General features: G+C 45.2%; 1 protein-coding gene across 11 annotated transcripts in view; it reads right to left on the reverse strand.

The window, feature by feature from the left end:
* LOC143329824 (dedicator of cytokinesis protein 3-like) overlaps positions 1-23,605 on the reverse strand; it is a 150,629-nt gene extending 127,024 nt beyond the window's left edge. For all 11 annotated transcript variants that reach the window (XM_076745989.1, XM_076745982.1, XM_076745999.1 and 8 more), the window contains exon 1: positions 22,734-23,605. In XM_076745989.1, coding sequence (XP_076602104.1) covers positions 22,734-22,770 — 37 coding nt within the window. In that variant the 5' untranslated portion in view covers positions 22,771-23,605. The remainder of the gene's footprint in view (positions 1-22,733) is intronic.
* Between the last annotated feature and the right edge of the window lie 2,163 nt (positions 23,606-25,768).

Raw genomic sequence — 25,768 nt, forward strand, 5'->3', positions numbered from 1 at the left:
CATCTTATTTCATATTTTCATCTTCTCAATCTAAATGTTTCTGCAAGCCAAATGTCTGTTTTCTGGTAAACAATCAGTGTGTGTGTGTGTGTGTGTGTGTGTGTGTGTGTGTGTGTGTGTGTGTGTGAGATCCCTTTCGTCAAAAACACTTTTGTTTCCTTTCAGCGAAGCAGCGCTCATCCCCGCACACTTCAGTCACTGTAGTTTCAAAGTTATTAGCTAACGGTCGGAAGCCATCGACTCTTGGCAGTGTGTCGGCAATAGCGCACATCAATTAACACATTAATGAGCGTAGCTGCAGGTCAGAGTGGAGGGACGCCGCCACGGGGAAACACCCGCTCTGCACTGCGGGCGCTGCTGGCAGAGAGAAGAGCTGCTGGCACTGCCAACCTTCATCTGCCATCCAAATCAATGTGTGTGTGTGTGTGTGTGTGTGTGTGTGTGTGTGTGTGTGTGTGTGTGTGTGTGTGTGTGTGTGTGTAGGGCATCCCCAGGTGCCAAGGCTGGCCTGACATCTTGGCCTGGTGCGTCTAAGTGGCTCCACCGGGCCTGTTAGCCAGTGGATCCCTCAGCTCCAAGCCCAGATGGGTTCGCATCACGCATGACATTCATTATGAAACAGCAAATAACAAACTCTTTTTCAAATCAAGGAATCGGTCTGAACACGAACATTAAACATCCTGGAGATAAGTCATATTTCTAACATTCAAACACAAAATCTGAGGAGAAGGTCTGAATCGTAGACTTTACATTGAAGAGCTGCACCAGCAGAACACTTAACGTCACTGCTCAGCGTTTCCTCCAGCTCACCTTGAAGTAATGCACCACCCACAGCTCACACTTATAGAAGAGAGAGGTGTGAAAAATGTAAATAAAATGTTTTAGAGATTTGAGAGAGATGAGAGAGAGAAATGTTTCTAGACAAATGGCTTCAGCTCTCTGCACTGCACAGTGAAAAGAGACTTTTTCAACATGAGCAGACGCAAAAGAAATCTTCAAAACGCTGAATTAACCAGCGTACACATGCACACTCCTGTGTTTCACTCTGCATCTCTGTCGTCACTGCTGACTCGGCAGGTTCAGACCTCCCAGGGCGCTCGGAGGTCTGCTGACACAAACAACTACACACCACAACACATCGGCCACACACTCCCAGAGAAAGCAGAAAAAAGCTGCCCTGACACATCAGAGACACATCACCGGTTCCTCACACTGAGGACCACCTGTCTTTGTCTCCAGCTGTCTCCTGGCTTCCACTGTACTCAGCTCTTTGTGTGTTACTTGACTTTACTGAACTCCTCTCCCTGAAGAGGCTCCATGTGTCTCCATGAGCAGCGGCTCAGTCCACAGTGAGGAAGGCGTCTGCTGCAGAGACGAAGGTGTGATGAATTACCAGCCGCCTCTGCCTCTCTGGTCGTAACGATCGCCTTAACTGCTCTCCTCCACCCTATTTCCAGCTTCATCAGGCAGCTGCTTTCAGTGGAAAACCTCTGATAAACCCGCCGTACACTACCTGGTAGATTACTCTTCTAGCTCAGCCTAAACTTCTCCTCCTGGAGACCCAAATGATAAAGTAGGCAGCGACAGTGAATGATTTTTTAAAGTTGGTGCTGTGTTCAGAGGAGTGCGTGTGTGCAGTCATCTTCGTCTAACCTCAGTGACACGTGTGGCGGTGTGTGTTCTACTTTCTGTGCTGTCCTCGTTCATTTGCTCATGTGGAACCCAGCCGGAAGTCAAACCCTTCATCTGCACACGGTGGACCGCTGCGAATCACAGGTTTAATAGTCTGCTGTCTTCCCAAGCTGTGTCATCCTGGAAAACAGTCAGCTCAGCTCAATGATGTCACCTTTCATTTGTCCTTCTTCCCACAAGCCACCACAGCTGCGTGATGCTTCTTCGGGGAATAGCTGGGTGTCGGGTTACATCTCATTGATCGTGAGCAGCTAGCTTAGCGGTCTCAGTCGAGTCAGCTAACAGTTTGGACCAGAACCCCGTCATTCATCCAGAAACGTGACTGTTCATAACAGAGGCCAAGGCTTTAAATCTGAGCGTGAAAATGCTTTATGTTCTTCTTTATGTTCATGTTCCTTCGATGAGCACAGGGCCGCTCTCACCTGCCCTCAGAGCCGTTAGCCTTATGATGTGCCTGACATTAGAGTAATGTCCATTGAACCTGCCTCTGAAATCAATATGTAGAGAGGTGTTCTGAGTCTTTCCAGCCATATATCCTCTTCGGCCTAATGGAAGTCTGACTGCAGCCGCACTAAAGTCCCTCCACTGACATCACTGGTTTTACCTTTATTTGGGCCTCTGCTGTACGTTAACCACGAGCCACCTGACAACCCTTCAGACTTTCTCAGAAGCATCTCCAACCACAGCAAATGTTGTACTGTTTCACGATAATCCACTTTAAAGAGGACATCAGAACAATGTGTTAATAACTTTGGATTTCATCTTTGTGCTGCCGTGTATTCCAGACACCCCTTAAATACCAAAACACATGCGACAGGACAACGAAATGATCCAAAGGTCACTCGGTCTGAGCAAAAACTGTTCAGCTGGGAGACAACATTTAAATCTATAGCACTCAAATCAGATGTTTGGGAGCACTTAGTGGGCGCCACCACAAAGACTCTTAATGTCCATTCAATAATTATGCTTTAATAGAGACGGAGTTAATTTACTGCTGAGTGTTGATTTTCCTCTTTGATGGATCTGACTAACAGTCTCTTCAGTCTACAGTGACGCTGAAGAAACAGCCTGCCAGGTCACTGTTACAGTAAGAGGAGGGTAACAGGGGAGCTGCAGCATTTCAATAATTATTACCCCTTCAATGAACTGCACTGTGTAATTTGTGTAATTTGAAGTGTTAACTGTGAGTCCTACAAAGACAAGTGGGTCTGAAAGACGATTGAAAACACACCACCAAGACTCGTGTATCTGCAATTTCTAGAAGAAAATGTGACCAATTCTAGAAAACTTTGTTCCAATAAGGTTGGACATGAATTAAACGGAAAGTTTTTTATTCGGTCCGTCTCCTGATCTACACACTATGCCCCCCAAACGCCGGCCCTCCAGCCCCTCCCCCTCTGTCTCCTGGCAAATTTTAATTTGTAAAAAATGAGCTGGAAACTGTAATCCCACTGATGATGTTTATCTCTGAAGAAGTTACAGAGATGATGAGTCATCGCTGCAATAGCCATCTGCTCTAAACTGATGTCACTCACATGCAATTACACAGCCCCACACACACACACACACACACACACACACACACACACACACACACACGCACACGCACACGCACACGCACACGCAAAAGCACACACAAGTACTTCAATGCTGCATATTACTGCTGGATGACGTAAAGGTACACATGTAAAGATATGTAATATCTAGATCTGAGGTGTTGTCGTAGTGTTCGTACCGCTGTGTCTATCACTTTGACCCTCAGGGTATCGATCAGGCCCCTGTGGAGCTTCAGGACAACACTGCATTTTAGGACATTTTGATGATCTCATTTGATTCGTCAGGTATTTGCTTCACTGGACGATGTTTACGTCAGAAAAGAAGGAAAAAAAATACATGGTCACAAACAAACACATTTAACACACTAACAGCACATCAACATTATGATAAACACGCACATGTACTACATCCTGTCCTTGTCTCTCACACACACACACACACACACACACACACACACACACACACACACACAGCAGGGTGAATGCAGCATGCAGCATCCAGCCTGCAGCGAGGCAGCAGACACAGAGCGAGTCGCCCGTCCACTGAATGAACACAAATAGGGCGTACACATTTTACTGTCCACGGTCACGCAAGCCTAGAAAAGCTCACAACGGTTACTGATCATGTGTGTTTGTCTCTAAAACAGAGAGCTGTGTGTGTGTGTCAGAGACAGAGGGGACATCTGTGTGTATGAGGCAGTGGCTGTGTGTGAATGTGTGCCATCACATCAGCATGAATGAGGCGTCTTCGTCCACACGAGATGGCTGCATCACGTCATGTCCTCAACACAGAGCAGGTCACGCTTTCTGCTAACTCAGCGTCACGGTTCACACAAAGACACCGTGAAACTGTAACGAGACAGTCTGATCCCAAGTTTGCTTCTGTCCTACTTCAGTCAGCGTGTCGTCTTTGTTGTTCTCCACACTGAGACAGACGCAGTACAAATATTTGTTGGCAAATAGTCCTGGTGAGAATCTGCTTTCATGTCCTTAATGAGACAATCAGCACAGCTAGGCCTGTCACAGTTATTCCACAGTCACCTGAGCAGGATCACTCGGGCTGACTGCCATCGTCGAGCATTACCGTTTCCACTCACCTGTAAGAAAACAGCAGGATGACACTGACTGAAAAGTCACATCTCACTATTTCCACATCGTTTCAACCGTTCCAGCTTTGACTGCTGCTCTTTTAATGGCTTCTTCTGCAATAGTTTAACGGCACCTGAGAGGAGAATCAGCACCACCATCTGAACTAAAGCGAACAAAAACAGACAGAATCATCCCATCCTTCATTAAGATAAAAACAGAGGCAGAGTGATGACCGATGCTCTCTGACCAGCTCTGGAACATGTCAGATATCTGTATGGGCTCTCAAAGCTTCTGTCTGCAGCCTCTCAAACTGGCCCCGTTAACAAACAAACACATCTGTCTAGTTAAGATTTTAACAGGCTAAAGTGTTGATATGCTCGTGCACTGTGACTGAAGCACCCTGATGCCACCGATAATCAACAGAACAACAAATCCACAAAATGAGCAGAAGAAACACAGCATGCCCAGATGGACCCTCACTCGAGCTGGATGCCATGCTGATCCAGGGATTGATCAAAGTCCACAGCTCTTAGAAATCCTCTAAAAATCCCATCAGTGTTTCACAGTGTTTGGATAATGAAGTCTATCAGCTGAGTGAAAATGTGATGTGATCTGGAGGACGCATGCGGAGTAACGCTGCAGGTTTGGTTGCTGGATGCATGAATTCATTTCTCTGCATGTGGTGACTTGTCTAATCCGAGGGGAAGCGATGTTAACGTGTTCAATCACTGTGTAACAACCTGGTAACACTCAGTGCTGATTTGTGCAGGTTACTTCTGTAATGACGTCTGATGATCGCAGCACGCCACTGTGCAGCTGTTCGGACTGAGACAAGCTGAATGTACACACTGAGGTAAATGAGCAGGTGGTGAAGAAGATCAAGCACGGGGAGACGGCGGAGATGAATTTAATTTACTTCAGTTAAACTGCCAGTTACGCTGTTTTGAGACTAAACATAATCAAATCTGAAGAAAAAACAATGGATTTATCGTTAAATAAAGTGACAGTGTTGTAATGTATGAAGGTAAACTGCTATTTGCTTAAAACCCTCCAAAAGGAGGTTAGAGGTCAGATACAGAGCAGCACCTCTGACACTGGGGGGGATCAGCATCCTGCTCAGCTGGTCGGGCTCTGAACACTGAACACGTGACTGAATGATTTCCTGCGTCATCCTGCAGCCGCTGTCAAACGGGACAAACTCAACACCTTTGAAAGCCTGATAGATCTAAACCTCTCGACCGAGCTGTTGTTCATGGGATGGAACAGACGCAAACCTAAACCAGTAACACTCTCCCCGACCAACTTCAGACACCAGAGGTCGTTCGCTTCACTCGACATGTCCAACCGAGCTCCCTGCGGTCCCTCTGCATTGTGGGTCATGTAGGTTTGACAAGGAAGAAGAACGCGTGGAATAACAAAGACTTCGTCTGCTTCAGCGGCATCGATTCTGATCATCGAGTCCCACAATGTGAAAGATTAATCAGTGAAGTACTCTCAGGACTCTAGTAGCTTAGTACTTTTCGTAATCCTGTTACATCCAATACATGACAGTCAGAAAAAGATGAGGTTACCTTGTGGGAGGGTTTTAAAACGTTAAGGAGTGGATCAACCTCACGGTGGGAAGGAAATGATTCGTATGCTAATCTCTAGTGACAGTGATAAGACGCATCAACACACCAACACCACAGAAAGGACACATAAAAACACTTAGAGAAGCACTCATGGACACACAACAAGTGTGACAGCACGCACGCACGCACGCACGCACACACACACACACACACACACACACACACACACACACACACACACACACACACACACACACACACACTTCCAGCCATTACTGCCAGATAGGCTGGGCCTAATCAGGTCAATGGAAATGTCCATCAGTCCATCAACTGGAATTAGATAAGAAGAGGGAGGGAGGGAGGGATGTTGGGTGGTGGGTGAGGAGGAAAGCATGAAGGGGTGATGGAGAGAGAGAGGAGAAAGGGGAGAGAGAGAGAAAAGAAGGCAGAGCGGGGGTCAGAGGAGAGTGGGGGGGTTAAGATGGAGAGAGTGAAGTAACGCCTGATGTGAAGAACGAAGTACTCGGTGATGAAACATTTAAATGGAGGTCTATAATTTATGATAATTGATGTTAATTCTGACCTCGTCTTGCAGGCCGCTCTCCTACGCACTCGTTCACGCTCTCCTTAACACACACGGCACTGCAATAACTCCAACTGTTGCAGCCTGGGAGGGCTACATGGGTCGACTGTGGTGGATATAAAGAGCGCTGATGCTTTCAACGCCTTTACTGATGCTGGTTATTGAGAACATCCTTCTTTGTTTGGAAAATGGAAGACAATGCTTTCATATCTCACGCGACACATTTGGCTTGTGGTGCTCATCATCATGTGGAAATGCTCTTATGCAGCGACTGTTTCAGCTTGTATGATTCCAGTGTTGATCAGCCTACAGGTTATGTTAGAGTCTTACAGTACAGCGAGCAGCAGCTATTTTCCAGTACATCCCTCACAGCTTTAGTTGACATTTAAGGTGGGAAAAGGGCGACTAATTATGTAATGAAAAACTAATTTAGCTCGTTCGACAGGCATTTTAAATTTTTCTTTTTCATGACATAAAGCACAATGCAACAAAACACAGCCAAGGTGCAAATCATGCGAGCTGGAGGGAACAAAGAAAGCAAAGAAAACACAGAAGCATTCAAACAAAAATGGCTCCCTCAAACGTTTAGAGGTCCACTTTTCACCAACATACCCTGTTAGCAAGAAACAGCTTTCACATTAACCATGATGCCATTGTAAAACCATCTGACCCACAGACTGTGAAACCTGTCGGCTCCAGAGCAGCACATTGACCTCTGGCTTGTTCCTGGTCCCTCCTCATCCACAACCACTGGGAGGCCCATTACCAGCCCATTATAGTAATTCAATGGGATGCTGTCGGCATGGTAGCCTGCAGGGCACACACACAGGCACACACACACACACACAGGCACACAAACAGGCATGTACAAATCATGTAATCTATATGTGTGCATGGACAAAAGCCCACATAGATGGTGTGTTCAGCATATATTCATATCACATCCACACACACAGCCTGCAAAATCTCAGACCAGACGAAACCTATAAATGTGGCCAAATCCTTTTCTGCATACACCCACCAAACACACACGGTCAGTCCACCCATGAGTCAACACAAACAACTGGGAACTTTAATAAACCCACCAAACAGAGGAGGATAATCTAACTGAAGAAGAAGAGGACTGAGAACAGCAACAGCTGATGAAATTAAGTGGCAACACCAAAAGCACTGTGCTCCCAAAATGAGACGTCTTCCATCTGCTGGCATTATAACTGCAACTCATTATGACTTTTTACAGCAAAATGAGCCAATTTGAAGTGCTTGCTTGAAAAACAGTTACATGTTGGAGATGAAATCACTCATATTTATGAAGCAGTGGCTGATGAATGCCACGTATGACTTAACCGTCTAAATATCTATGTCTTAGCATGTGCAGATTAAAGCCCCCCCTCATCGACCAACGTCAGCTGGGCGAGGCTCCAGCCCTCCATGGCCCTGCTACAGATTAGAGAGCGTGTACACAATTTATGTATTTCAATGAAGAGAAAAGTTTTTAAGACTCTGGAGGGAGGTCCCAGCACCACTTAAATGGGCACTGTTTATATTATGATAGATAATTGAGAGCGAAAGCTAGCATTAGCTAATCATTCACATTAGCCTGTAAAATAGCCTTAAAGCCACTTTTGGGACTCAAAAAGACAAAAAAAATTTAAATTTGAGGAAAAGCCTGAACAACACTGCTGTGCTGCATGCCCCCCAAAAAATATCAAAGCCAATATTTATCTTCTGCTCTGAGCCGTGAAAACCCTGAAATATGCTGCTGTTTCATTTGATTTCATCAGCGATGTCTCCAAGGTCCAATTCTGACTTTGTTACCGCCGAACAAACACACTCGCACACACACACACACACTTACAGCACTTACATGTGCTTAAACACACATGCAAATGCTCAACTTGCAAGTGCTCATTCATTCACACATGCACGCCAAGACACTTGTTTGTGCACACACACGATGTGCTCACACACAGACACAGACACACACACACACACACACAGACACACACACACACACACACACACACACACACACGTACGTGCACACACACAGCGAAGCATGGACTCAGCTGAAATAAACCCTCGGTCGAGCATGCATTCGACACTGCCATCCAATTTATGTGAGTGAATGAGCAGGCAGTGGGGTGAACAAGCTTTAATGGGTTAAAGGGGGACATGCACAGAGCTCAGAGCCTGGAGGTTTACAGCGTCACACAGCCTGACTGCCTGGACCGTGTCATCGTGCTCTCACAGGAGGGGAGGCTCTCCACACAACGCCTCATTCAACAAAAGAGTGAACCAACAGGACGGCAGAGAAAAGACGGTGGTATCTGAATCATCTGGGCTGATCTACAGACTTAAAGAGAAAAATAATCTTATTTTTCATTTCAGTCTGACTGTTGAGTGTAGCCAAGAGACAAACATGGATTTACGTTTATAAAAGTGACACCTTGTTGGAATCATAGCTAAAAAAGGCTGGAACAAACACCATTAATCAGAGCTTCTTCTGGGTCTGGATTTAGAACTCTTTGTGCTGACTAATGTCATAACAAATGTCTGAAGCTGTATTTTAATTATTATCTACTATAACACCATCCATCACACGCAGGGCAGGAGTTATACCACGGTCAGTGCTGTGCATGGCCTGGGGAGGGGCTGTGAAGCCCCCTCTACCACACCCCTTTAGAAAGAGTTAAAGAACTAAAGAGTGAGATCCTTTTTCTTTAACCACAAACATAAAGGATCACTCTCACCACACTCCATTTATAGAAACAGTAATTTCATCATCGTAAAACACACTTTGTTTAACTCAACAGAAACTAAATAAAACTCACCAAAACCTTTTTGGTTCGTCTTTATACTGTTCCAGCAATCATCACCAACCGGTTTGGTCAAAGTAAAGACTTAATCAACAAAATATGACAAAGTTAACACAAAACCGGGTCGCAGCCGCAGAGCGACTGCCGTGCCTGCTGGCAACTTGCATGATTTCACTGGTTTGTATGGAAAGTCTTCAACAATTTAAAAGCTGATGTATTTAGTTTCTCTTTCTGCTATAAAAAACTGAGTGGGACTACTCCACTTCTATATCTGCCCCTCTGTCACACAGGCCTGTCTGTAAAGTGTGTGTGTGCACTGGATGAAGAAAACAAGCCGGCACGCTGAAAGAAAGATCATAATGAAACTTTATGGTAGAATAACACAAAGACGTAGTTGCATTCAAGTCACTTAGATCAGATCCAATCACTTCTCCTCTGTGACAAAAGCATCATTAAAGTTGATCTATGATAAAACAAATTAGAGTGAACCTTCCATCGTGCAGAGTGATTGAAAGAAAAAGGGCTTTATTCTAAAAATTGATGATAATTGAAAGTGATATGAAACTCAACCTCAATCTGATAACGGCTGAGCAGAACGTGCAGATGAGAAATCTGAGCTTGATGGATGGAGCGGAGGAACGATGTAATGTCTATAAATAGCATTTCTATGTGAAATATTCATTAGACTAAGTGAGAGATGGATGGATGGATGGGAGGGGGAACACAGGAGAAAGAAGAGCGAAAGATTTACAGGCACAGAAAAATAGAGAGGGGAGGTAAGAAAGAGACAGAAATGGAAGAGAGAGAGAGGGTGAAAAAGAGGCTAAGAAATGAGGGAAAACAGACAGATAATTGGGCCATGGCGTCTGCCCCCCAGCCTGCTGTGTCACCCACCATTTGTCTCCTCTCCATGCAGAGAGAGGGAGCGAGGCTCAGGGCAAAACCCCGTCAAAAAATGACAAAAACACACAGACAATCCTGCCTCTGCAACACCGGAATAAATACAAAGATGGAATAAATGAGGAGGCGTTAAACTTCCTTCACCCTGGTGCCTGAATAAGTCATTGTTTTCCTCACCTTGGGGTCCAGGCTCATTAAAACATGGCCCTGGCTTTGTGTGTGGAAACACTGTCAAGCATGAGTCACTGTAGAGAAAGCCAGGGAACACACGGTGGGCAGCAAACCAACACCTAACGCACAGAGGGTGGCGGGTCAGGGACCATCAGTCCCAAAGGAACACTGAATTAAGTTAAGTAGCATTTGTCATGACATGCAGAATTTCAGCTTTCTTTCCTGCTGCACTCGAGCTGCTCATTTACTGCATATTTTCTCTTCCTCCTGTCTTTCATGGACCAACATGGACTCCAGAGGTCAGCCCGATGAAAGGTGGACACTGCCTTTGCTGCTGATTTCTCCTGAACTTGTCCTGAATAGACCACAGCTTTGCTACCTTCAGTGCTGCCTGACGCTGCAGCCAATAAACATGAGAGGAGGATTTGGTGACACTGTGAAAAACTCTCCTGAACATACTTTGGATCGGCTGCAGGACTGCAGATCTATTGAACAAGCCCAGCTTTTTAAAGCACTAATCAATAAACAGGGAGACAGACAGGCTGGCATTGCATTTCAGGAAGCTACGGTGCTGGAGATGACCAGAACAGCTGACGACTCCTTTCTATTCTGATCATGGGAAGGGGGGGGGGGGGGGGTGCAAGAGTGAATGGGAGGACAGAAGGAAGGAGGAGGAAGAGGAAGAAAGACAGATAGAGAAATAATACGGACGTATACGTGCAGAGAATAGAAGCATGTTGTTCACTCATTGGGCTCGTTAGGCTGTTCTCTCTCAACTCTGTCGACATCTAACCTGGACCAGAGAGGAGAAACAAGATCAAAACAGCAAAACTATCATCAAGCAAATGACGCCGAAGCAGAGTAAAACCAAATAAATCCACAAACAAAGACCAGTCAGTCTTCATGTGAACAAGCTTGTTCACTTTAAGGTCCCAGAAAGAGGAAGGAGCCACACCAACAGCATCACATTCGCCTCATTAAGCGTTCAAACAGCTTCTGTGACTTCAAACAGCAACTTTCACCAAGTGTTTGGGAACTACCCAAAAAGAGGGAAGCAGACGACCGACTGGACGGTTACTGGATAAAACTGTGGACGAGCTGGGGGACGTGGATGAGACACACTCGGCTCCCTTCATGGGCCTTTGTGCTTTGTACTTCCAAACTCAGCGTGTAGTCAGCTCTCCGGACTGTGTGACAAGGATTTGCTGAATCTGAAGGATTTGTTCATGGTCAAACTTTCCATGCAAATATTAAGATGACAGACTGTCGTGAAGTCGTGAAGTCTGTTCACAGACAAGCGAGCGAGTCTGGGTGGAGGGTCTACTGCAGTGCCCGGCCTCAGAGACACGGACGTGTTACTGAAGGGAAATGTAACACATTTGTAAAGATCTGGGCTCATTTATGGAGTTTCTGGAGGGGGACAAGTTCATGACAGCTTGTAGTCTACTGTTCTTGGACACTTGGACAACGTCAAACCACTGACAGAGGACAGTGCTGAGTCTCACACCACTAACAGAGAGGACAGTTCTCTGTCTCACACCACTGACAGAGGACAGTTCTCTGTCTCACACCACTGACAGAGGACAGTGCTGAGTCTCACACCACTGACAGAGGACAGTTCTGTGTCTCACACCACTGATAGAGGACAGTTCTGTGTCTCACACCACTGACAGAGGACAGTGCTGTGTCTCACACCACTGACAGAGGACAGTGCTGAGTCTCACACCACTGACAGAGGACAGTGCTGTGTCTCACACCACTGACAGAGGACAGTGCTGTGTCTCACGGTGACATCTGAAAGTTTTCTGTCTTCGGTTTAGCAGGTTAAAGATGTGGATCGGGGATGTTTGCGATGCTCCTCCCTCCTCTGGAAGGAGGCTGACAAGTCGGTCCGTTGTTATGGCGATAGTGGAACCGGTCTTGCCAGGGTGTCTGCGGAAACTGAGCGTAACCATAACAACGACGGAACTCTCCTCTAGAACGCTGCTGTGTTTTAGACACACACACACACACGCCCACTGGCTGACTGCCAGCTGGAGATGCGCACACACACACACACACACACACACACACACACACACACACACACACACACACACAGACACACAGATGCACACACACATCCAAACGAGCTGAACACAGGGAAAGTTTTCCCGACACATGAACCACAAATTAAAACTTTATGGTTTTTATTCTCTTTTAAACTTTTTTTTTTTTACTCTCCTGGTTCAAAGGACGAGTCTTTCTCTTTGTGCATATAAACTAGACGACGAGACTCTGCTTAGACTCACTCCTCCAGAACCAGAGCCACGGGGGGCACGAGAGGACGCAGACCGCGGAGAAGGGAAGCCAGAGATCGTTATCCACGAGCTTTCAAAGCCATCTCCCAGCTGCAGGATTTTCAGGATGGAAGAGTGTGTCACAAAATGTGTTAATCTGTCCCAGTGACAGCCAGTAACTGGAAAATGAATATGATATTAGCCAGTTCAACTACGCGGTGATGATAAAATGACATGAATGTCACACACTCACTTTGGAAGTCACACCCAAATGAAGCCAAAAATACATTTCTAGTACAATAAAAAAAGCCTTTTTTCTACAATGTTTTTTTGTTTTTGTGAAGAAACCATGAAAAAAAAATACATTTTCATGATTCTCAACATGTTAATACACAACATAATGACACAGCTGGTGTTTCCTGCTCCGGCTGTGATGTCAGTTTAGATGGAGGCCGTTGGAATAAGATGTAAAATGCATAAAAGTGGGGGGTGAAGAGTACAGATATAGACGTATCAGGAGCTTATGAGTTTTCAAATAAAGGATCCAGGGATACAGAGGAGGGAGAGAGGAAGCGTGACAGTGACAGAGATACTCAGGGATAAAGATTAAAGTCTGGAGTCTAAAGAGAATCTGAGTGTAAAAAAAAGACCCTCCCAGGGTCCACGGGGGGTTCCTGATATCGAGGCTCTGGACGCGGTGTGAGCAGCCTGGGTGGAGTCAACATGTACCAGCGCAGTGTGTCAGAGCAGAAGGGTTTAGCTGACACACTGAAATGACACCGACACACATACACAAAAACATATAAAGCAAGATTACAGACACGTCAGCAGGACAAAAACAATCCAACCTCAGTGCTGCTGCTGGTATCATATGAGAGGTTACATGAGGTTCTGCTGATCCCTTTAATGTTCTGAAAAAATGATCAACTACAACCAAGAAGTTTTCTACACGAGTTCAAAAGAAGGACTCACATGAGAGTTTCAAAGAGTGCAACTGCAAACTCCTTCTTAATGTTTTCAAAGTGAATATTTGAACTAAACGTGGAAGAACTGAGTCGAGAATAAATATGTACCTTCCAAAAAACCCTGTGAGAGAGGCCAACTATGAGCAGACTGTGGGTCTGGATCATCAGTCTGATCTCTGGTGGGTGAACTACGTCTGCCCTGGCCCCTGATACCGTCGCCCCAACTCTGCTACAGACCAGTATTGATTTTTGAATACGTATTGATTCTAAATACCTGAGACGTTTCAGCTGTGTACCAGCCTTTCTGACGCTCTGCTGCAGAGCCCATGCAGCCTGGCCTCAGTCGCTCTCAGCGCCGTCTTCCTCTCGTCACTCATCTCATTTGCTCTTATTGAATAGTTCACGATGGGACGTGCTAAACTGCGAGTTTTGTTGTGGTATTAGCGCATTAAAAACGGCAAGTGCAGAACTTCGATGACATGTTTTGGTCGGCAATATGCAAGCAATGCTACTGCTACAGAGCAGTGCTAGCAAAGGTGCTAACACAACACATTGAGCAAAGCACCTGAGGGACAGGCGCGCCGACCTCTATAAAGAACATCGAGAGGTTGGTGACAGCTCCCATTTCAGCATCACTGAAGCATTAAACAAGATGGCCCAGTAAACTGCTGCTGATAAGTGCGCTGTCCTGTTGTTGGCTCAACTGCCATTTGTAATTCTCAGCGCTAAGCTAACCCCCCTCAGGCTATCAGGGCTGAGGAGTCTCACACAGCAGAGATTCAGCTGAGAGGAAAACACTTTGATTATGTTCTGAAGTAAATTAGATGCTGTTGTGCTTCACACGAATGATGGAAGAAATACAGATCCTTTATTTAAGTAATGACACCACACTGAGTGAAAGTCCTCCAGGCAAAACCTTCATCAGAAATGAAGTGTGAAAAGTTAAAGGATGTCATGCGTATGTTGCATTTTTCTGCTGAAAAATTAAAATTAAGCTTGTACAGCAATGCCTCATATTCTATATTATATTTATCTTTCAATTAAAGTCTGAAGGTTTATGCCCTCAAAGTTGCACTAACTCGTCCCCATGGTGTCAAAAATGGTAACGAATATCAATATTTTTCAACTTATCGTATCAAAGTTAGAAATTGCAGCATTGTGACACAAAAGTAGGCACACACATACAAATGCCTGCATGTACACAAACAGAGATTCCTTTGACCACTGAGGTAATTTGTGATTTCGGGTGATATGTGTAAACAATGCACTGCTTATCGTGGAGAAGAGTAATTAAGGGACACTGTCACGCATCGCTGAGGGGCAGTAGGCTCCTGGAACGCTCCACAGAATCAATCTTTTAAAAGCTTTCAGCCTTTAGTTTCCCTCCCTGCTTGTTCAATATTCTGCCTAATTTTCTGCCTGGGGGTTCATCTCAGCTTCAGTCCCTGTTATGGATCTGATGCACGATTCGCTGCTGGCGGTGCGCCATCGCTGAACGAGCGGAGAGGCGGGAAACACATGACGAGCAAACGGTGCAGCGTGGATCAGCGCGGATCAGCGCGTCGGTGCTCGTGATGAACTTCCCGCCTACATTTGAAAGCCCCACAGCTTCTCCATCGTGACTTACTGTCAGCTACACCAGAGGAGGAGAGAATGGAGTGGAGGCGAGGACTCACTCCTCTCATCATTCATTGTTTGGCTGGGTGTGTTTCAGCACCACGGACAGCAGCAGGCGGCTCTCAGACCATCTTCCCATCACATGCTTACAAATATAACTTGAGGGGATGGGCGGCTGGTATTCGGGAGTATTTGTTTGTGTATCGCCTCATAACACCGCTCTAACTGCATCTCCACACGTCACATTTAACTGACCGCGCTTTAAAATGAGGCTCTGAAGCTAAAACGTCTCGTTCTGTTAATATCTGCTGCCTCGACTCAACTTGTCTCTCAGGTATGAGGGACTAAGATGTGAGGAGAGGAGGTGAGAAAAGGAATCAAGGATGTTCAAACTGAGAAAAGTTCCCCTCAGATGAAACGTGTCCTTTGATGGTCTCGCTCCATCAACCATCCATCCATTGTTTCAGGATGGGTGATTGTTTTCTATCACTGATACTGTGTTTTGTGTGTACAGTTTACTTTCATGGTGTACCACAATCTGTGGCCTTTAAGTGCAAATTTTACGGTATGAATAATAGATATTAAAATCTGTTTGTTTGCGTGTGGTCTGGACATGTTTGCATGCGTGTGCTCTAAATGCAGCTCCTCCTGCAGCAGCCACAGAGAATAAAAGATGAAGCAGCTCAGTCGGGCATGGTTAACCTCAGCGTTCACGTGAGCGCCTGATTACAGCTCGAAATGTGCCAGGATGAACTCAAGCACTTCCCTGAACTCTACTTGGGTATTTATCCCATTTTTTATAATTTTCACAAACAAGGTAATTTATTAGAGGAAACTTCCCCTCAATATGCCTCAATGCCCCCATGAAGACCAATTAATGAACTGCTTACATGCACAATTATGAAACAGGAATTAATGACTCAGAGGCGCCTTTTACGAAGGCATTACCCACTAAATAGACAGAGTCAAAGCTAATAATTAGTGTGAAACTAGTGCACAAGGCTGGATTCAGATAAACGAGAGCAGGCTAAAGTTTAGCTGTTAGAACAACAAGCTGACAATGTTTATTCAAACGAAGCGTCCTCAGTTGGAGTATTATTGTTCCCTGAGTTTCTCTGAGTCTTACTCGTTCACACACGAACACACACACTTTGCTGCAGCCCACTACCACGCTGAGTATGAGCGCTGTGGTGATGACTTCACCCCCTGTTTAGCAGAGTAATCCTCAGCACAACAACATCACATTACCAGCTCAGCATCTCTCTCTCAGGCTGTTTACTTCACTGCATCACCATCGGTCTCCCTCTTTTGTCTCAGTCTGCTGTGTCTCTGCCTCTTCATAACTCATGTGGTCATTCTGTATGAATGTGAGGACACTGGTGGTCTATGGGAAGCCAGAACCTCAGCTGATTCTAATGCAACAGACGGCTGTCAACATTTTTATTATCATTAGGATTTTATTTGCATTCTGTTTGTTATTGTTGACACTAAACGCTGCAGTTACGCTGACTGAGATCTTTTGATCACAGGTTGGTTTTATGCTTTGCTTTAACATTAGAGTCAACTGTAGCGTGCTAACTGTCAGCAGTTTCCACTGCAGGAACACTGACCTGGTTAGATTCAAGTGTCTGGGGAAACATGCTGGATCTCTTCCCAATTAGATGTTTTTCTCCTCTGAGAATAGCTTTTATTTTACAGAAGCTGTATGATTAAAGCTGTAAATCTGGGTCAGTAAACACTCTCACAGGAATGTTAAGTTGCTAAATGCCTCGGTGTGATAGTGGTACACTTTCAAAGCTCAAATCCAGACAGCTTACAGTGCACAGGCAGGTACAGAGTCAGTTTCCCGGTCAAGGATGCTTCAGCCGAGCGATGCTTGTACAGAGACACAAACTGGCAGACTGTAATGCAGATTATGGTTTTATGTATCAAACCGTTCCTGGCAGACATAATCCTATTCATTAAGACAGACCTTAATGCATCCAGCAAAGAACCATTGCTTTCATGCCTACATAGATTTAAAAAGAAGCTGAGGAGGCAGGATGGGGGAGACTTATATCAACAATGAGCTCTGCATTGTGATCTTAGTCATCTAGACTGACCAGTTAGTCTGCCTCACTCTCAAAGATGAAGGCCTAGCTGTCTGAGAAGATACTGACCATCAAAGCCATAGATTCAGGTTAACAAAAAGATGTGTCAATACATAGTTCATCTGTTTATGAAACCATCCATCAGTCTGTACAAACATCCATTCAATCAAAACGATCAGTCCATTCATTCACACACTGGAGAGAAGTGACACTACGAACAGGTTTGTCTCAGCGTGTCCGCCCTGATGACCAGGCAGCCTGTCCAGCACGCAGTTGTTCAGGCTGCCTACCTTTGAGCTGGTTGGTGCATTTTATGCATTGACTGTAATTTAATTTGAAGGGCTACAACACAGCGCAGAGTGGAAACAATCCCGTCTGAACTGTATCTGTGAGGCTTGTTGAAGCTCTACGCGGGGTGGGGGTGAGCGGGAGGACTGCCTGTTTCCCACGTCACTGAGGGACACCAGAGAATTACTGCAGAATACGACACACAAACCCCTAAAACGGACTGAATTAGCCAAGAGAATGTGTGTGATGTGTGCTTGTTAGCTTGTTGCTTTGAGATGTGATTAGAAGGCCGACCCAGCACCCCGAGGAGGGGGAGCCGGAGCGGGGGGGTGACGGGGCGCCGGCAAAAGCAATCAACTTGATTTGCTGTCAGTTTCCATTGGAGATGTGGATATTTGAGCATGTAGGACTGGAGAATTCTTCTGGCCTTAATCGTTTTCCAGTGGGAGAGTTATGGAGAAAAGGAGGAGAGCATAACTCCTCAGAGACGTTCCTCCAGTACGAGAAGCTTAAGGCGAGAGAATCATTAGGCTGAGGCATAAACACTACAACCAGTCTCTGCTGTCTTTGAGGGGAAAAGGGCACAAAAACACATCATCACACATGTCAGGTCTTCCTTAGATTCTCATATTCTGCTTCTCTGGAACCGCAGAACAAGTTCAAGTCAGCTGGGTTTTCTAACAGTCATTTAATGGCTTTCATGCTGGAGGGAAGACAGTCAGCAGCTGGCTTTCCATGCAAATGAAGCACAAATTTTGAGAAAATCAGCAAAACAAAACACAATGAATGCTTCGTCTTCTTCAGCAGAAAATGGCTGAGAAGTCATGTGACTTAAATGTTCGCTAAATTTTCCCGTTTCCATCAACCTTTTCTAACGAGATACTTCAAAATGTGCGTAGAAATATGTTGCTGGAAACACAAGAGACTGAATTGTAATATGAATGTAGTGGAGAGTAAACTCACCAACATTTAAGCTAAATCTTAACACAGTAAATCCCTTATAGTTACAGTTCATGGAAAAGCATCAAGATTTTGTCTTTCGGGGTAATGAATCATTGTTTTTCTGGAAGTAGAAATTGTTAATCTTGTTGTCTTCCACGTGTCCTGATGCATTGTAAATTCACATTATCATATTATGTTATTTTCAAGTTAAGATTTTGTCCTCCAGCTTTATCACCATTTAGGATAATCACTGTAATCCGTTTCTGAGATTCACCCGAGACATGACACCTGACAGATAGACAAGGCCTGAGCCAAAGACCGGAGAAACAAATGACGTGAAAGAAAGGTCATTAAAGTGTGTTTAAAGATGTGTGGCAGGTCGCTCCATCATCTCCGAGGAGCCCCGATCAAGAGGCAACGCACAGCTTCTCTCCACTGGATCTCTCCGAACGCAAGGACACAACAGTGACAGATGAGCCGAGGCAACGGCAGCAAAACGAAAAGCCGGTTCAGGATAAATAGGTCAGGAGAAAAAAAGAGAAAACAGACGAGGAATAAAAACAACAGACAAAGAAACCAAAAGGTGCAGAGCCCGACATGAGAAGGACATCCTTTACACGTCTGTCACTCTCGCTGTGACCCAGTTTAACGGCTGTGGACGCTGGTGTGGGAGTGAGAAATGTGCTGTGGCATGTGTGTCTCACATATCAGTGTTACAGCTGCCCTGTCCACTGGTGTGTGTGTGTGTGTGTGTGTGTGTGTGTGTGTGTGTATGTGTGTGTGTCAGTACTGTCAATTTGACTAACATGTTAACAAGAATCACATCTGTGGCAAACCTTGCTGTGTGTGTGTTTTATGCTATTATCTGGAGAACAAGTATCTCACAAACCTGACCATAGACTGCAATTAAATTTGGTAGAAATTCGGTGGGCTTGGGCCAAGAAACAGGGGCCAGGAGGGGCCAGGAGGGGCCATTTCAGGCCACTTGGAGTTTGAATGCTGCTGAGCTTTGCCTTGATTTACAAACTTGCATAACATATATAAAAGAAAAAGAATTACTGTGGCTACTACATATTCCTCCCTCTGGCAGGTGCATTTCATGAAGAGTGATGTCTGTTCAATTGTCCATCTGTGTGTGTGTGTGTGTGTGTGTGTGTGTGTGTGTTTCATGTTATCTGTGAGTGTGAGAACTGAGTGTTATGCTGTGCAGCCCTGGGGGAGGTGAAGCTGCATTCAGGAACCTCTATGGGTGCCACAAAGCTGCATTCATCCAGCTGAATAGCTGTTTTCTACAACCAGGCACTAGTCATCCCAACTCCATTGGAGCGCCTCTATGAGTTACCACTCTCCCTGCCTTGGTATGCAAAGCCTTATCCAGCAAAAACACAAATGCTTGGACGAACAAAAGACACAAAACACACTTACATGAAAACACTGACGGATATACGTGACTCTCCAGTTTCAAAGGACGGGCTTTTTGAGCATTTCTGGACCCTCAATTCTCATCCCTTTGTTTAATAAGGATTTCCTGTTTTCTTTCATCTCTTGTGTATACCTGCTTAGCCGTTACTTGACTCTCACATGCCAAGTATAATTTACTGTCATTGTGTAGACAAAGTACACACAATCTGCATATGTGAACCCATTTCAACAATTTTCTAACATCAAATATCACATTTGTCATGTTGAAGGTAAAACTGAAGTTGTTTGGTGAAGAAATATTGTGCCCTCTCAGTGTTTCCGGTGGATAACCCTGGACAGAGGGCAGGAACCACAGGCTGTGTGTCAGGACCCTACTGCTTTCACTAAAACAAACAAGTTCACAGGTACACCGCGAACACGAGGGCGTCTCTCTGACTGCAGCTGCTCGATGCGGCTGCCAGCTCCTATCAGAATCCAAATGTTTCAGGGCACATTTTTCTTTTCCATGTGACAAATCACCATCCCTCAGAGTGACGGACAGCGAAATGCATCATGCTTCAGGTGATACAGTCCACGAGGGGTAAGATTTACGGTCGCCTTCCCGCACCGTAGCGCCGTCAGATTATGTCGGTGTTGTCCTCGTATCATGGCTGCCAGCGTGCACTGTGAAACCTGGTAAACTATGATGCAGGTCTGATTTTGCTGTTCAAAGGCTGCTCACCGAGTGAATCAAGAAGCCTCAGCGTGCAGCCACAGCTGGAGCCTAATGAAGGTATCAAGCAGCATGAAAAACACACAGCCTCTCATTCAAATTCAGGTAATGTCTCTTTCCAATTAACAGAGTGCCGGAGTCATGATTCCCCACATTGACTTCCTGTCAGCAGTGTCCCGGCCCATTCCCACTGCAGACACTGGTGCACAGTTCAGCCTCATCGGTCACTGGAAAGGCCCGGGCAGCTGTCAATCGATAGCGCTGACTATCGGGGGGAGGACTGGCACCTCATTTTAAATCCTTATGCTAATTTTGTTGGACTGTGCAAGTTAGGATTGTTTTTCACACCATGTTTCCAACGCACGGGCAACACACTCAGGGGCCACTTTATTAGGTACACCTGTAAAATCTAATGTAATCCAATACGACTGTTGTTCCATAAATTTCACCTTTATAACCTTTATAACAGTGTTCAGTCTTCATTGACGCTGTCAGAGAGGAATTAAGTTACTATGCTCATGACCAAGGTTGCAGTTTGTAGCAGTGTTGAACTGAACTACTTTTTATTGAGAAGCTTTTCTAATGATTTATCCACCTCACCTACAACCATGAGGGGGGAAGAATATTGATGAACACGCTTCAATATAATGCAACACCACTACCAACTGCAACCTCAATCACCTCAATCATAAATATGTAGTTGAATTAAGACCTTTGACAGAGTTTTAATAACAACTAGAAGCTTCACAAAGGCCAAATATGTGGCAGAGCTGTTTCACTGGCTGGCTTTAGATTGATTAGGTGTGCCTAATAATGCGTCCAGGGAGTCTACTTATGATACCTGCAGATCAGGTGTCAGATGTGAACGATGCACACTAAATACAGAATCTTCATCATCGATGGAAAATTCAGTGTGTCTGCAAGTAAACTGGCATGTGGCTTACAGTAAAACCGGAGCACTGGATTAGAAACCATTACCCCGAGTTCAGGAACTGGGATCCGTGTCAGGAATGTACACAAGACAGGTAGTTTAGATGAACAAAAGAAAAGCAAGGAGCAAAGATGCTACAGATGCCACAAACTATAGAAAGACAACTGCAGGACAAAACAAGAGGGCAGGAAAGCACATGAGGATGGATACAGATGCCAGAAAGCAGTCAGCAGTGTTACAAAACAGGCCTACATGTGTGCTGCAAGGACTGTGTGCAACAGTGACAGACAGACAGACAGACAGACAGACAGACAGACAGACAGACAGAGGGGGAGTAATTGAACAGTGGATCATTGGCTAATGGCTCTTAAACCACCAACTCTCATCTGAAAATATTCTCTCTCATTATACTGCAATATAATGGTGGTTGATAAATCACTGCAGCCCTGCTGTAGACTCACCTGCACTGTCAACACAGCCCTGATACACACAGTACACTGCTGTTTGACATCATCGCATCCTGTCATCAGTTTCTATATTCATATATTATAGATCCACATCTGGTGCTACTGCACAGCCCCTTATTCCAACAAGCCCCCTCGATCTGCACCTCCTACAGCCACAAGGATAACTACAGTAAGACTCCATAATACTGTGATACCATGAGATAACACACCACAGGACACTTCAAGCACACAGACACCTTTAAACACGCAGTCAGAACAGAAATGTAGATACTTCACACCATAAACTACCAGAGCGTCACAAACAGGCCGAGCACAGGCATATCTCAGAGGAACACTGAAGGATTTTATGGGAATGTTGCAGCCACAGCAAAGAAAAAACACCATAAAGTGCGACAAACTCCCTACAGAGGAAGAATTTACCACAGCAAATCCTTCACGGTGCAGCAGCAGCAGCCTGAACCTCAGTTACTAAATTTAATGTTTTGATAGGATTAAAAATGAGCAAACATTAAATATCTATTGAACACCCACTTTCAGCATCATATCAGGTCTGGTCCTGAGTGTCAGACATCCAGCGTCCTCGGAATAAACACATGTACAGCCAGCAAATAAACAGCCAAACACCACTGATGTACTCACCCACTCCCAGCTTCTCGTCCTCCGTCGGCGTCCACATGATGTCCCGGTTACAAAGAGTCAAATCCCCCGGAAAGTATAATCACCCGCTGCGTCGCTTCATGGAAATCCTACGGAGGTATCGCCAGAGAGGGACAGAGACCGAGGAGGAGGGCCGGAGAGGAAAAGTTTACTTCAATTGTTCAGGATGATGGGAGAGAAACACTCCGCAGGCGTCGACGTCAAACAGGGTGAAGTAGTTTAAAACGATGAGAAAACGATGCGTGTTTTCATATCATGTCAGCTTTGGAGTGACGCATGGCGCAATGTGTCCATCCCTGCTGTGTCTGCTGCGCTCTGTGCGGGGACAACCCGCCGGTGAGACCCGCACAGAACAACAGCAGGAATCCCGTCAGGATGCGATCTATGATTCCGTGAGGTCAGGGCAAAGCTGGCAGGAGGCTGCTGTACCACAAACGCTGCAAATCCCGAAACGACAGTTGCGCTGAGGGATGATTAATAAATACAATGAGACACCGTCCCTGTGCGAGGACAGCAGCAGACACACCGAGCCTGAGGAGGTTACGGGGATGTCATGAGAGTACAAAGAGCGCACCACACTCCAAGTCCACACGGGAAAATCACTATCGCGTTTCCGTCAAGTTCAGCCCAGCCGTCCCTTGCCTCGCGGGGATCCCCTCAGCAGCCTCTCCGGCTCCGGTATCTGCTCTTCTTATTCAGATGTCCGCACGCATCTCTGCCGCTGTGCTCTCCTCTGCCCGACGCGGCTGTCAAACTTGTTGTGAGTCCGGTCGCTTGTGTGTCCAGTGTCGGTATGAACCGACGGGGAGAGTCGTGCGCAGGCAGCAGCAGCGGCAGGAAGCCTACACCAGTTTAAGAGGATCAGGAAAGAAAAGCCTACAGAGAGAGAGAGAGAGAGAGAGAGAGAGAGAGAGAGAGAGAGAGAGAGAGAGATCATGTGTGCGTGTGTGGCGGAGTGTTGGTCCGCTGCGCCACCCCGTCGTTACAGGTTATCACTGGCGACGTGACGCGCGGACAAAATTGGTACATCAGTTCATTTTGATCCTTCATTGTACATTACAGTGTATGTACAGGACGAACACACACACATTCACACATTCACTCACTCTCTCTCTCTCTCTCTCTCTCTCTCTCTCTCTCTCTCTCTCTCACTCACTCTCTCTCTCTCTCTCTCTCTCTCTCTCTCACACACACACACACACACACACACAGTCAACAGGCCTACATACAGGAGAGAAACGCAGGAAACGTGAACGCACCTTGGGCGCGTACGTTTGAGTTTTCCTCCACGTTAACACACGTTCAACACACTGAACAGAAGCACACACAGGCTGCTGCACTGTACGGAACCATGTACTGCAGCTCCAAAGGCTCAGTGTACGACACACAGCTTCACGTGACTCATGAAGATATCATCAGTCCACAACATGACACTATGACACAATCTCTTCATGTCGTGAGTGAGAGTGATTTACAGGAGCCTACAGATGACTGTGTGTGTGTGTGTGTGTGTGTGTGTGTGTGTGTGTGTGCGTGTGTGTCGTTATTCAGCAAAGAAAAGCACAAGACGTGTTTGTTGTGTGTATTGTGCCACCATGTGTATATTCTTGGGAAACACAGTTTTATATGCAGAAGTGGAGGAAGTATTCAGATTTAAAAAAAAAAAAAAAAAAAAAAGTACTAATAACACACTGTAAAAATACTCTGTTCCAAGTTCCACACTGAAAAACATTACTCAGGCAAAAGTTTGGATGTATATTCAGGAAAATGTACTTAAAGCAGTAAAAGTAGTGAATGCAGTAAAATGTTCCCTGTGACTGTTACACTGTTAAATATCATTAGACCATTAACACTCATGTGTTCATGTCAAAGGGCTTTCCTGTTGGCTGACGGCTCCTAAGGATTCTTTTCATTCTGGATCAATCTGCTGATCATTTCCACCACGAATCCATTGATCGACTGGTTTGGAAACATTGGGAAAATAGTGAGAAATGTGGTGACAAAGAGGCCGAAGTGACACCATCACATTGTCCGTTTAGTCCAAACATCATTACAAATCAAAGCATTCAATAACAAAAGATGGTAAAAGGACAAATTATTTCAGTCAAAACTGAACTGAAGTGGAGTAAAAGTAGAAAGTGGCATGAAAAGAAACGACTCACTGAAATCTTTGGACTGTTGGTCGGTTTGAGGAAAACCACAATGGACTTTCTGAAAACTGTTTTCTGGCATTTAAATGACAAATGATGAAAATAATCAGCAGGTTAAATCATGAAATAAATGTTGTTTGCAGATTTTAATCCGAGTGAAACAAAGCTAACTTTACCACTTTGGCTGTTTTTAAGCTGAGTTACAGCTAATGCTAACGTTAGTTAGCCAGGTCATCACGATCAATTAAATCTGAAAACAGTTAGCTCACATGAAGCCAGAGAAGTTCCTCCAACTGTAACTGAAATTAAAAAAGTTCAAAAGCAGAGAGTGAAATGAGAAAGGGTAAATAAATTATAAGTTTTTCCTTAAATCACAACATTACTGTGGTAATGCTGAGGCTCAGTAGCTAACCAGCTGGGCTTCATCGGTTAGCCATGACGAACTTTAAATAATTGGTTTCAAGGCCAAGGTTAGCTTACCAAGCTAACTGGTTAGCTTAGTAGCTAAGTTAGCTCTATGGGTCTGAAATAACCGTTAACATTTGTTTAAAGTAAACAGTCAGACAAGACAAATGGAGGTACGTGTACGTTTTGCCTCAGATCTGATGGACCAAAACAGGGAGAATTCAGGATTTCTGCACAATTTTCATTTCAAAATGCTCATACAAGATGAAAGCTAGCATTCAAAGCAGAATATTAGACTTACATGTCAGGTCTGGTGTCCGTAGGCACCATTCCTCTGTCCCTGCCTCCAGTCTGAGTCTCTGTGAGATGAGAAGTCCTGTATAATAGCTAAAGTTAACGCTAACGCTAATGCTAACGTTAATGCTAGCTTCAAGTGGTTAAGATAGAACACTGTCGCGAGGC

Source organism: Chaetodon auriga, chromosome 2, assembly GCF_051107435.1.
Source record: "Chaetodon auriga isolate fChaAug3 chromosome 2, fChaAug3.hap1, whole genome shotgun sequence".
Taxonomy (NCBI): Eukaryota; Metazoa; Chordata; class Actinopteri; order Chaetodontiformes; family Chaetodontidae; genus Chaetodon; species Chaetodon auriga.